Here is a 14,103-nt window from a genome sequence, read left to right as displayed (position 1 = left end):
CACATGCCTTTTGTGTGGCAAGACATTTTTTCATTTTCTGTTCCTTGTAGACTCACTCTTTCACTTTATAAAGTTCAGGGTTTCTCAGTTAATTGCTATTCCATAATTTTTCCCTTTGGGATACATGGTGAAGATAATTTCTGGAGCACTTTAGGCTTAAAGAAATGCCAGTTGCCTTCCACAGTTATCTGACTAAACCATTCTGGCTCATTATGTGCTCATACTTCAAATCAACTGAGTAGCACCAAGAATTATTTTAAAATAATATTTCAGCTAGTTATAGTCTGCAGAGCTTGACTTCCCCTTAAGTAGTTCTATTAGGTGTACTGGTGACAAATGAAGCACTTTAAAAACAAAAGCTGGATGACTGCTCCAAACAAAGATCCTAAAATCTGAAGGGGATAATAACAGAGGAAATACAAAGCAGGAGTATGAATAATGACACAAACCATGTTATCAGGTTGGTTTTTCTAATGTTTAATGGTCTCTAAAATGTCTGTAAAATAAAGCAAAACCACATGAAAATAAATAAGATTAGTTGTACTGTATATTTTGAAGGATGATCTTGCTGTTGTAGTCATTACTGAAAAAGAAAAAATCCCAGTCTACTTGGTGAATATTATGGTAATATTAGAAGGGAAGCAAATAATTCAATCAGAGAATAATGGAATACATTTGTCCTGTTTTTTTACATCAAATTGTTTATCAAGATCCACCTGCAACTGGGCAGGTGAATCTCTGTATCAAGCCTACTGACTTTTAGGGAGTGACTTGTCCTATCAAGGTCAGAGTATTTTCCTTTGACTTTGCTGAGAGCCAGTATGAGAGGGCCATTTGCCTGCAAGCCCTTCCAGGGGGTCTCCTGCCTACCCTTCCTGCACAGCCTGCTCTTGTATTCCACTCTGATTTCTAAACAATATTTTCCCAATTTGCCTCTCATTCACAAACTCTATTATATTCTTGCAGAAGGAAATCTAATGATGGTTCTTCTTGTGAAGTTCAGCAAAAAGGTATGCACTTAATTAACCCTTGAGAAACACTCTCTGGCAAACAAATGAATTTTAATTATCTTTTAGTTTCCCTGCAGGGGTTTTCCTTTTGCTTGTCCTTGCTGACAGAGGCCACAGTGGCTAATTCAGCTTTTCCCTGAGTTTAGCTGGTTTATTTGAGCAGCAGGACACCACAGAGGGAATGTTTTACTCAGTCCTATGAATTACTTGTTGTTTTACCACTGTTGAGTAAAATCAGCCCTCATTTGATATATTAAAAAATTACCATACAAGAATCCAAAAGGAAAAAATCATGACACTGTGATAAATAACATTGGTCTTGAAGAAAAGAAGATCAGTAAGTGTTGGGACTGGTTGCACTGTAGGATTTACTTCATGGCATCCTCCAAATACTTCTTCCACAGTGGAATGTGCAGGGGGTCCTCTCCAAGTGCTCCCAAAATGTGGGCAGGAAAATATTAGTGCAGAGGCCAGAGCACACACATTACCTGTGCTACCTCCCCACTGCACAGGCATGGCAAGAGCCATGTCCCACTAAAAACTCTCCACACAAATTTGTACCCTCCCTGAGCCACCTCCTCAGGATGTGAGCCCTGAGCCACCAAAGCCGTGAGCGAGGTCTCTTGACCTCAAGTCCTCTGAAAGAGGGTCGCAAGAGTCCTGTGCACCATCTTCTCCCTGGGAACGCTCTGTAACGTGCTCAATTCCGACTCAGGCACAACGTGGCGTCACTAGATGGCGATGGATACCTTCGATACTGTGCAAAATAGCCAAACACTTTCTCAAAAGAGAACAGGGAAGGGGGGGGGGGGAAGAGCAAAAGTTGCATTACGGTGTTGTTTTTAATAATACAGTGATATGCTACTTCCCAAATAACATATTCTCGTTTTCTCTCCAGACCTGAGTACCAAAGTAGTATCTCAGGCTTCTTTGGTAATTCAGTAATTCTGAATTACCAAATTCAGTAATTCTGAATTACTGTTTGCACACAGTATTTTGGTTACTCATGGTCACACATCTTCCTTTCTTGATTGCAAATCTTAATTACTTTTGTCAGTATTAGCATACTGTCTTCAGAGAGAAGCAGAGCCTTGTTAAACACAAGCCATTAATAAATCAACTGAGCATAAACCTAATTTAATTGCAAAGTTTTGTCTATGCAATCTGTATAGCCTCTCTCTCCTATTCAGCAATAAATTTTTCTGTAAATATAAGCAAAAAGACATTTAAAACATACTAGCTTTTCCAGTATGCAGCATTTCAAATTTTCAACAGATTTGAAAGTTGCTGACTTTCCAATTACTTTGCATTCTGAAGAATTGGTGCTTTTTCCTGCTAAATAAAGTGCAGAGGGACAACTGTTTTAAAAACTTCTTGAGTGCAATGAAGCTTTTTCCTTCCAGCATTGGCTTGTTAATAAAAGCTTGTTGGGAGAGTTCTCAGCAAATTTAGGAACTTTTTTTTGAATGATAGAACAGATTGCTTCATAAGGGTGGAGACATGTAAGGTTTCACTTAATGTTACCCAACTGATTAAAATCACTGCACTCTCAAATGAACATAAATCATTAATCTTCTTGACAACAGAAAATCCTTTCCCAATGTTTTAAGACACTTCAGTGTCACCACAGCATATTAAGTATGTTGAGCTCAGCAGTTTTCTAAAGAGCAACTAAGTTATTTCCAAGTGATTGATAAACATGAACTACTGGTAGCTAACGCCATGACACAACTGAATTTGCTCTCTTCTCTTCTCTTCTCTTCTCTTCTCTTCTCTTCTCTTCTCTTCTCTTCTCTTCTCTTCTCTTCTCTTCTCTTCTCTTCTCTTCTCTTCTCTTCTCTTCTCTTCTCTTCTCTTCTTCTCTTCTTTTTTCTTTTCCTTCTTCCCATCTTCCCTTCCCTCACCTTTTCTTTCTTTCTTCTCCTAACTTCTTCTCAAAATGCACTGTAAGCCAGACTAAAAAATTCCAGTCAATGCCTTAGAAAGTGCCTTGTTGTGTCTGAGTAAGTTAAATTTGGCTAAGTTTAACATTGCTTAGTTAAAGTTTGTGAAGTGCCTTATTTTGTCTAGATGTTGTTTTAAAATTTGCCAAGTACCTTACTCTACCCTTAATCTTCTAAAGTTTGTAAATAAAAGGGTTTTTTTGTTGAACTTGTTGATATTTTTTCTGCCATGCTTCGCCCAGAGTGAATCAAACAACCTTCCCCTAAATTCACTGTACCAAGGCATAACAGGTGTCTGCAGTGATCCAGGCCCAAAAAGAGCACGAAGTCTAACTGGGGGTCAGTGCCTAATACAGTACCCCACAGGTCAGAGCTGCGTCCAGCCCTGTTCAATGTCTTCACTAATGACCTGGATGATGGGGCCAAGTGTACCCTCAGCAACTTTGCCGATGACATCACCCTGGGAGGAGCAGCTGATACACCAGAGAGTCATGTTGCCATCCAAAGGGTCCTCAGCTGGCTGGAGAACTTCATGAGCTTCATCCAGGAGAAGTGCAAAGTCCTGCAGCTGGGGAGGAACAATCCCCTGCACCAGTACCTGCTGAGGGCCACCCAGCTGGAGAACAGCTTGGCAGAGAAGGGACTGAGGGTCCTGGTGGACACCAAGTCAGAGGTGAGCCAGCTACAAGTCCTTGCTGTGAAGAAGGCGAGTGGTATCCTGGTCTCTTTCAGACAAAGTATTGCCAGCAGGCTGAGTGATGATTATTCCCTACTACTCAGGAGGCCACATTTGGAGTCCTGCATCCAGTTCTGGGCTCCCCAGTACAAGGGAGAACCAGACATTGCAGAGAGAGTCCAGCAAAGGGCAACAAAAATGAAGGGACTGGAGCCTTTCTCTTATCAAGAAATGCTGAGAGCTCGGTAGGTAGGGAAGAAGTGGATCTTGCCAGTGCATACAAATGCCTGAAGGGCGTGTGCCAAGAGGAGAGAGCCAGCTTATTTCCAGTGACAGGACCAGAGGCAGTGGGCACAAACTGAAACACAGGAGGCTCCACAAGAACATCAGGAAACAATTTTTTTTTACCCTGAGGGTGACTGTGCACTGGCACATGATGCCCAGCAAGGTTGTGGAGTCTCCATGCTTGGAGACAGGCAAAAGCCATCTGGACAGTCAGACAGGTGGCTTTGCTTGAGCAGGAGGCTTAAACCAGATGACCTCCAAGTCCCTTCCAACCTCAGCCACTCTGAAATTTTGTGATATGAAATATTTATTCCAATGCTCAACTGTGATGATAATACTTGAAAAGGATAATCAGTAAACTAATTATAAAAAACTAAAAAGGTTGATGTGCATACTGTTAATACACTTTCTAGCCACATGGTATACCATGAATATCAGACTCATTAGGAATCTGATTGTCCAGTATTCTAGAATTGCTCTGGCTCCAGAGCACAAAACACATATTTAAAGATGGTTGTGGTCAAAATGTTAACATCTTTTTTTTCTGTGCAGAAAAAGAACAGGCACATAAATTCATGCCAAGGAGCTACATTTTCTACTTGATGATACCAAAGATAGATGTACTTTCAACAGCAGAACCTAGCTGGAATTTTGCCTGCCCTTCAGGCAGGCTTGTAACTTGATAAGGAGACCGATGTACTGATTGTGGGTCTCTCCGCCATGACATCGTCAGCAGAAAATACCTTTTAAAAATTATTTATAAAGACTTTTTAAGTGTATTTATGCACACCTCACTGATGTTTACAGTTTTTAGAGGATGGGTACTGAGACACTGAGTGCATTTCTGAGTTTCCAAAGTCCAATCTAAAGGGCTAAACATGTTGTCTCACCACTGATGAGCCTGATATACTCAGAGATATCTTGTACAAGTAACTGAAGTTACAATGTTGGTTCTTTAGTAGAACCAGTCGAACAGTTCTGACTTTAATCCTGAAAGGGACATACTATGACAGGAACATATTCAATGTCTGTATTCAATGTCTGCACACACTATATATTGTAATGATAAACAATACTTTATATTTTGTCAAACGTTTAGCTAAACACTGCCTAACACAAACATGTGGGCCTGTTGAACACCTCCTTTGAGAAGTCTGGCAGGCAACAACCCTTCTGCAAGAGAATAAACAAAGCTGCTTAAAAACCAGTCCGGTTCTCCAGGCATCAAGTTAAGTATTTGCAACAAATATTAACTTCCCGCCATGCATCTGCCCATCTTCATGAACTATTCCCCCTGAGGGATTGTCCTCCCAGGTGACAAGTGAAATCAAGGTTTCAAAGTCAGATTCTAAAAGTTTTGACAGATGTAAAGACAACAATTCAGCAAATCACAGCTGTGAGAAACTAACCATAGGGCTGTCCATGCTAGAGAGCTCAAAGGTCAGCAAAACAAGGCTCCTGGTGGCCTTTTACTAGGAACCACTTGTCAGAAGGATGTGCATTGAATTATCTGAGTGACACGAGAGCGTTGCTCAGACTTCCTTTCCTTAGGAGAGAGTGCTCCTCATTTCCTCTCATCCCATGAGTTTAGAAACTACCCCAAGTCAGACAAAAGAAGTACCATGCATGTCCTGAGATCTCAAAAATAGTGCTGTGGAAAGGCTGCTTTTCACCTCCCTCTCTGAGGAAAGGGAAGAGACAGTGTGGGTGCAATCGCAGCTGTTCACAAAAAGCTCTGCAACAGAACTAATTTCACATGCAGAGGAATTTCTCTTGCTCTTGTGATGCAGTGGAAAGGTTTCATTTTTGTGGCATTACTATAGATACAATTAATACTATTTGTTTATAATCACCCAGGGACCTCTGCTTGGGTGTGGTCTCACATCTGGCCAGTGCAAGCTTGGAATCTGATGACCAAAAAGGTCATCAAAGTCTATTATTGGCCTGATATTTCATAGGAAGCTTATGCTCCAAGCCTTGCTGCTCTTCAATTCCCAGCACATGAGAAGGGCACTCACAGCACAAGAATGAATGAGAAAGCAGAATCATGGTTCTTGCTATTCAAAGCACAGGCTAGGGTGACTATTAAGCAGTGACTCCATTTGTTCATCTCTACTGCCCTTACTCTTTGTAAAAATAGATGATTCAGCAGCTCTGAAAGTTTTTTCTGAAACTTATTTCTCACTTTCCTCCCCCTTTGTCCACACACACCTGCAGGGAGTTTGTTTCACTTGCAGATAATGAAGACATTACCATAAGAGTAATTTAAATTGCTTTGTTGAAAGATACCAGCCCTGAAGTATTTTAATACAGTTAAACACTTAAGGTGATAATTGTTTTGGGAAAACAATGATATAAATTGCATTTATGGATCAAAGGCCTGGATTCTGCTGAGAAGCTAAGAGCAACAGTGGAAAACCACCCCAGCATAAATCCTCAAATAATGCTGTACATATGGAGAATGTAATCTTTGAGTGTATAAGGGGAGAGTGTTGCATAAGGCAAGGAAGTGACCCAGTCTGGTAAGGATGCTGTAAACTCATGCCTGGGAGTCTCAACATGCCAGCAGTCCATGCACCATACCTAACACAACCCAGATTGTGTAGCATTTACTGCCCCTAAATGTTGCACCTTCTCAGCACATCCCGCAGGTCTGAGGACCCGTCTCATTTTCCTTCTTCCCTTCCTGAGCATGGTAAAAACTATTCACTGCAGTGTCATCTCCTGCAGACTCCAGCTATCCTCTGGTCCACTTGCTGGTGTTCTTCCTCTCCCCAGCAAAAGCAGGCTCCAATATGATGCTGTTGAGTCGACGGAATTTGGGAAGAGGAAAAAATTGTGAAAGGATGGCACTAAGGACACTGTCTCAGTGGCTCAGGGAAGGGGAATGCAGAGCATCCCCACAATACCTACCAGCTGATGAAATTTGGAGACATTTTGTCACAAGACACAAAACATCCCAAGAAACAGGACAACAGGCAATGGGCAGAAAGTAATGCACAGCAAGTTCCACCTGATTATGAAGAACTTCTTTACTGGAACACATTGCCCAGTGAACACAATCCTGTGCCCTGTGCTCTAGGATGACCCTGCTTGAGCACGGAGGTTGGACCAGAACAATGACCATGGTCCCGTCCAACCTTACCCATTCTGTGATTCTGTGACAAATCCCAAAGTCCCACTAATTACTTCAAACTAAAGGTGTTAAGTTTTGCTATAGATGGCAAAACCACCACAATCTTTACATGAATATGCATATATTTATACAAAATTAAAGACTCAAGGGAAGTTCAGTTCACACATCTGTCACACACAGTAGGCCCAACACCATCGCCTAGGCCTTGGACCAGGGGCACACCTTGTATTGTTTAGAGGTTTTGAACATTTTTAGACGGTATTCTGGGGCTTCCCATACAACTCCTGTCTGGTCCCCAAGACACTGGATGTCAGGCCAGACCAGGCTGCTCCCTCAGGAGCGAGGCTGCCGCAAGAGCCCGTCGGACGGCGCCGAGCGGGGCTGAGTCACGGCCTCCCGCTGCCGGGGCGGCGACCCGCCGCCATGCTATGGCATCGCACGCCGTTCTGTGCCGCCCCACTCCGCGCCGCTCCGCGCAGTGCCGCCCGGGGCAGGCTGCGCGAGGGGCGGCGGTTCCGGCGGCCCAGCCAGGAGGCGGTGACATGGCGGCGGCGGATGTGCGTCCTGCGCCCCGCCCCGGCCCTGCCCCGCCGCCGGCCGCCCGGCCGCGTAGACGGGGCGGCACGGCCGCCTCTCCCCGCGCAGCCGCCGCTCTGCCGGCGGCCGCCATGGAGGACGTCGGCTCGGGCGTGAACGCAGACGCGGAGGTGCGGAAGCTTCAGGAGCTGGTGAAGAAGCTAGAGAAGCAGAATGAGCAGCTCCGCAACCGTCACGGCGCCCTACCCGCCGCCCCCGCCAGCCCCAAGCGCCTGCCGAGCGCCGGGCCCTCCTCGCCTCCCCCCGCCGCCTCCCCGTCGCTCGACGGCCGCTGCCTCAGCCCCAGGGCCGCCGCCCGGTGTTCGCTCCCCGAGGAGCCCGGCGGCGGCGATAGGGGCAGCGGCGGCAATGGCCTCCTGGACGACGCGGCAGTACTCAGGCCGGAGGAGCTGGAGCGGCTGGCCGGCTGCGATGAGGACGAGACCGGCTGGTGAGGAGGCGGCCGGGGTGGGGATGGGGCGGGGGAGGGTTGGTGAGGAGGCGGGCAGGGCTGCGCGTCCCCCTTCCCCCGCCGTGCCTGGGGGGAAGGGGCTGTTTCCAGGCGCGTGTGTGATGTCGGAGGGGGGTCTCGGGGCTTTGTGTGCGGACGCAGCCTCGCCCTCTGGGCTGGGTGAAGGGCTTAATGAGCTCTGCGATACGTACCGAAGCCTGCCGGGGAAGGGTGTTTCGCTTTCTGCACACGATATTGGAGCTCACCGGAGGCCCGCGGCCCTGCGCTGCTGTTCGGCCGCGGTGGGAGCGTTACATCGGGGCCCGCGGACATCGAGCGGGCTCCAGTGCTGCCGCAAAATCTCACGTCAGTGTTTCCGCGAGTGCAGGAGGTGGGGAGGCGTTGAGAAACGTGGGGAATTTTCTAGGGTAGTTCAGAATTAGCCCACACCGTACACTAACTGTACTGTTAGACTTCAGACATGCATCACGTATGTTTTATGTCTCAATTTCTTTCAGTTGTAAAGACAGCAAATGTAACACTTTTTTATCTCACAGACGTGTTGCCCTTAGGTGTTCCAATTTATTGCTAATGATGTAGGATCACGGTTTCCCTTAGGTGGTTCCTCGTTCTAAATGGACGGCTTACCCTGCTGCTCCAGCAGAAACAGCTGCAGGTGGCTGTTTGCCTTGTCATTATTACACTTGGATGAGCTTCCACTGAGAATCAAGAAGACTCAGTCTCTCCAAACATCGCGCTGTCTCCAGCTGTCGTTCTGAAGTTTCCTATGACAGTTGTTGAGGAGCAGCCTTAGAGCTGCAGGAGAAATAGTGGGGAGGAGCACCGTGTCAACACCGTGTCAATGGAAAAATGCAAGGGAAGCATGTGCAGGGACAAAAAGTGTAACACAGGCAAACTGACTTGCGGCAGAACTGGTTGTAGGTCCATCTACAAAGGTCTTTGGAAGCAAACATGCAGATAAATTTACAAAACAAACAAAAATGTCTTTCAGATTTAGAAACGCCTTTAAGAATGCTGGAATGATTCCATGCATGAGCAATGTTTTAGTTGTTCAGGGAGGAGACAGTGTGTGCACTTCCTTGGAGAAGTCATTTGCCTGACATTCAGCCTGACCCACTGGAGAAGTATGAGAGCATAAGTTTATTCTCATCCAACACTAAATTAACACAAGGCATCATCTCCCAGAAGATGAGTCTGTGCAAGGCAGCTACTCTTATTTCTCACTGTATGCCTTGTAATCTACTGGCTTACAGCCCTCGATGGAAATAGAATAGGGTAAATTTGCACAGCATGTTTGGGCTGGGATGGCCGAATTTGTAAATTACATGAATTCTACTGGCAAGAGATGTTACTGTTTTATCTATTCATCCTAAATCAGGGGCAACATAATGGGTCTCCTGAGTAAAAGTTAATGTCCCAACAGAGCGTATGGTGACGGTGGTGGCATAAGTGCTGTGTGTTTTTGTTGACGCAGTTCTGGGCACTCACGGGGCAGCCACATGGTTGCCTGAGCACTGCCCTTGCTGGTGTCAGGTGTTTGGCTGCCAGTTATTGTGGCACCATCGTGTTTCTGTGCAAGTTCTAGTCCTCAAAAGACAGCAAGACTTAGAGGCAGTCTTTTGCACGTCTTCATTCCTTTACTAATATTTTGGCACCTGTAAAGCTAAAATGTTTTAGCAGGTAATTTTCAATCTCAGACATGTGACACTGACAGAGACACAAATGCATGAAACAAAAAAAGAGAAATTGTAAAAATTTACTTATTGCCATACGTATGACAAAATATGGATATGTAATTTTAAAAAATTGTGTTTTCCTGCTGTGGTTTTACATGCAGTTAATGATAAACATAGTTTGGCTAGTTTGAAGATTTTTGTTCCGAAGTGCTTAATAAAAATGGAAATCAAGCTCTTGGAATTTCTAAACACCTTCTAATTCAACTGTTGAGACACTAAATAGTCCAACCTCTTTTATTTTCTTATGAAGGTAAAATGACTTTGTATTTATGCATTTGATTAATGAAGGTTATTGCTCTTAATGAAGTTTGAAATTTTCAGAGGGCTAGTGGAGCAATCAAAAAGAAGCAAGCCTGTGAAGATAGGAGAGGTTGATGTGAATAAGTGGATTTCCCTTAAACTGTTTCATAAAGATCCTGCTCCTAAAGCCTTGGTTATGCAAGGTCACTCATAAAGTAATTCAATCAACTGAAAGGGTGAATGTACTCGATGAAATTTAAGCCTCATATGAACTCTTTGAGGTTCAAATGGTTTTGGATCGCTACTGCTTAACCCAAAATCCTGCTTAAAATATGGGATTATACACTGTAAAAATCAAAGACCTCTTAGCAGCTGAGGAAACCTCTTGCAGAAAGAAACTAAATTTAAATCATTGTTCATAAAAAAGTGATTCATCTTACCTGTTTTGCTTGTCTCTATAGAGAAGTTTAGATTTGTCTTTACTTTTGATTTCAGAAGGGCCTTGCTGTGGGCAATAATAGGTGGTAAAGGGTGCTGGTTATCTCTGTTCTTTTCTGTTTTGTAAAATAAAGACATTTTCATACCCCATTATGAAATTGTCTGCAGCCTTGTCATGGCAGAAGAATTTTCTTAACTGTTAAAATTACATTGTTTTACATTTAATGCTCACATTAGTGGCTGTGAATTTAAGACAGAACACTTGATACTGTGATTGAAGTTGATACTGAAATGTCACATGTTTCTTTAAATCTACATTGTAGAGTTGATCAGCTTGCTTTTAGCTTATAATTCTTTAAATGCATTTAGATAAGTATACAGAAGAGAAGTGTAAAGTGAAAAAGTAAAGGAGAAGGTACAGCTATCAAACAAGCAAAGGAACTTTGGCACTACTGTTTTAATAGGAGCTTTAGCTATTAAAACAGCATTACAGTATTAGTGAACTTTGGGGCTGTTTGTATTTTTGCTTGTTTTTCTTTGTGGTTACTTAAATTCAGATATGCTTTAATTTTAAACACTTTAGCATGAGACAATCTTCAATGTGTAATGTATGTGGTAAGTTATTAAAAATATTTCAGTGAATTTAGATTGAGTTTCTTGTCCATATGCTTCTGAATACTGTTTAATGTGCTGAAACTTTCTTCCTGATAAGGTACTGAGGGTTGCAGATGGGCAGATCTGTACTTGCACACTGTACTGAGCTCTACACAGGCCCATGGAGACTTTGCTTTAGGCCTGCTGATTATTTCCTCAAGTTATCAGCAACATTCATAATCGGGTGTTCCTATTTGGCTGTTCTTAAACCAGATTGGATCAAATTTAATTTTTTTTCAAATTTCAATCTGAACGGGTCTTTTCTTACTAATTAATTGAAAAGATAAAAGGGCAGAGGGGCGCCCAGAGTGGAGAAATCTTCAGAGAAGTGGTGTGCACCTCCTTGCCTGACTTGCTGGGTAAGGTTGGGTGTGGATGTGCATCATGTTGGAGACATCTGGGTAACAGTGTGCAGGGTGGCTTGCTGTGCTGTTTTTAAAAAGAGAGCTGTCTTGATTTTATTGCAGGATAAGTGTGCACACGTGGGCAATTACTGTAGATTAGTTAATGTGTTGTGAATCCGCTGTAACTTCCTTTGTGGTAACTTGTTACATGGTCACTCACCTAAGCTTTCTGAGGAGTTTTGTTTTAAATGTGAGCAAAACATGCAGTGCTTTTCTTCAAAAATTACTTGCAGCCTGTGCATAAGAGTATAGAGCTTGCTGTGTCTCTATTTTGTGCATGCAATTGCTCAGGAAACTTCAGAACAATTGTGTCCTCTTTAAATGATAGTGCTATAAAAACTAACCTAGCACATGTTTTCATGTCAGCATAAAGTCTCCTTGGCAGAGTTAAAATAGCTGACAGTTGACTGACCTCATTTACAAACAAGAGGCAGTTATTGTGTATTTAAAATGAAATTATCGGTGGGTTTTTTATACTAACTAAGTAGTTCAAAGTAATAGTTTCAGTGTTTTTTAAGACCTCAGGTTGGTTGTGTATCCTGACTAGTTAAAATGGAAGGCACATGCTTTCACTATTACACTCTCATTCAGCAGCTATTTCTAATTTGCGCCTGTTTATAGTAAGTGTATGTTTCCATTCTAGCCATCCATTACCGTTAGTTGGCTAAGGGCCTGTTTGAGATACATGATTGTCATCTGTAATGATTGTCTTCCATCTCATATTGCTTGATGTCCCTTGAGCACTAACATTGTTTTGGAATCCTGGTTTGCCATAGTGAGCTGGTAAAGTATAGCATGACTATTTTAGGATAGAGCTCTACCTGAATGAAATCCTATTGCTGAAATTACATTGCAACATTTCCTGTTCAACTGCTACATTTAATTGGATTAATGTGGTTTAGGCCCCTTGGAAGTCAGACAGGTTCTGATCAATTTCTGCTCCATGGTGTAAGTAAAAGAGAAATGGATGCTTTTCATTTTATGGCAGATAAAATGTCAAGTTGATTTAAAGTTGTTGGGATTTAACCAAATTCAGATAATGTCTTCACAAACTAAGAAGATGATATGAAAAGAAGCATGTAGGAAAACCAAGGATTATGGAAGTTGCCAGTTTTATCAAAAAAAACAACTGGTAAGATTAAATAATAATTTGGTTATTGTCTTTGAGATATCCGTGTTTGTTGTGAAACATATTTGAGGACTGGAGGAAGAATCCTGAGGAAGAACTTTTTCCACTTCTGTCTTCTTCTGTGGTAGTTATAGCTTTTAAACATGCTTGATATTTCGATATAATGAAAGCTTTGATACGAGTTTCCTTTACTGTCTTAATGATATTACTGAAATTTACTATATAATTATGTATTGTTTAGGCATGATTCACATTTCTACTACTTGTAGGTGTTAGAGCTCCCAAGCAAAGTCATTAAGCAGAATTTTATTTTGGAACACATTTAGTAGGACACAGAACTTCTCAACTTTTTTCTCTTCTGCGTAAGTATCAACAATGCTGTGTTTGAGCACATATGCTCTAAAAAATTTCTTATGAAACGCTTCTTAAATAGTGGAGAGTTGTACAATTTCTCTGATGGTTCTAGGGAAGCTACAGGATGGTGTTATTGATTGCCCATTTCCCATCTACAACATCCCTTTCAGACACCAACATGTTCTTTTGGATGAGGAAATGAATAATGCCAGTAATTTCCAGCAACTAGCCAGGGCATAACTATCTTTAATTGCTGAGCAGAGAAAGATAGTTGTGTTCCAAATTCCACTTTGCAACCTCTTGGATGTTCTTAATTCTACGCAAAAATCGCATTGCATAGCTGAGATGTGCCACTTCTAAAATGAAGGTTTAATGAGACTGTCAAAGCATTTTTGTAGTATTCACATCCTGGAGTTTATATTCATAGACTGGAGTTTGCTGTAATTTGTGCATCTCCTGGAACTAAAAGCATTCTGTGAAGTAGAGCTGAAAACTAATAATTACAGGCTAAGCAATGTGTATCTCATTCAGCTACAGCTGTACATAGGACCTTTGTGGGGTGGGGAGAAGGAAAGGAAATCTGTGGGCCACGTAAGTGCAGGGAGGATGACACTTAATTTTGTGATTGATTTTTCTTTCAGCCAGCGATGCTTTTCAGATCTTTATGTGTCTATTCAAAATTTGTCTTAAATTTTGACTTACTTAAGCCACTTCAGATAGGGTTTCCTGAAACTTTTAAATTGTCCTAAAAGAGTTTAGATTGACACCGTTGTGTTCTAAATTATCTGTTTCCGGGACTGTCCAGTATTACTGTCCCCTGATTTATATGTTTTCAGTAGCTTTTCATTGTCCTATTTCCTTCTTGTATTTTACGCATTTCTTACTGATCTGTCGTGGGATTTCAGCTTTTTCTCTTCTTGATGTTTTCAGGTTTTTCATCCTGCTTTTCCATGCATCCTGTTTTGTATGCTCCCAGTTAATTTCCTTTATTACACCTACCAGTTTTTGCTTAAAGCTAATGTAGCTAAAATAAGTGAGCACTAGCTCCAA

General features: G+C 42.5%; 1 protein-coding gene across 2 annotated transcripts in view; it reads left to right on the top strand.

Annotated features, from left to right (window-relative positions):
* The first annotated feature begins 7,651 nt into the window (after nt 1–7,651).
* The window catches only part of SLAIN2 (SLAIN motif family member 2), a 39,779-nt gene continuing 33,327 nt past the window's right edge, over nt 7,652–14,103 (top strand). For both annotated transcript variants that reach the window (XM_069014166.1, XM_069014165.1), the window contains exon 1: nt 7,652–8,077. In XM_069014166.1, the coding sequence (XP_068870267.1) occupies nt 7,719–8,077 (359 nt within the window). In that variant the 5' untranslated portion in view covers nt 7,652–7,718. The remainder of the gene's footprint in view (nt 8,078–14,103) is intronic.

This window comes from Aphelocoma coerulescens, chromosome 4 (assembly GCF_041296385.1).
Source record: "Aphelocoma coerulescens isolate FSJ_1873_10779 chromosome 4, UR_Acoe_1.0, whole genome shotgun sequence".
In the NCBI taxonomy this organism is placed as follows: Eukaryota; Metazoa; Chordata; class Aves; order Passeriformes; family Corvidae; genus Aphelocoma; species Aphelocoma coerulescens.
Note: the sequence above shows the minus strand (reverse complement) of the source record. Positions and strands in the feature narration are given on the sequence as shown.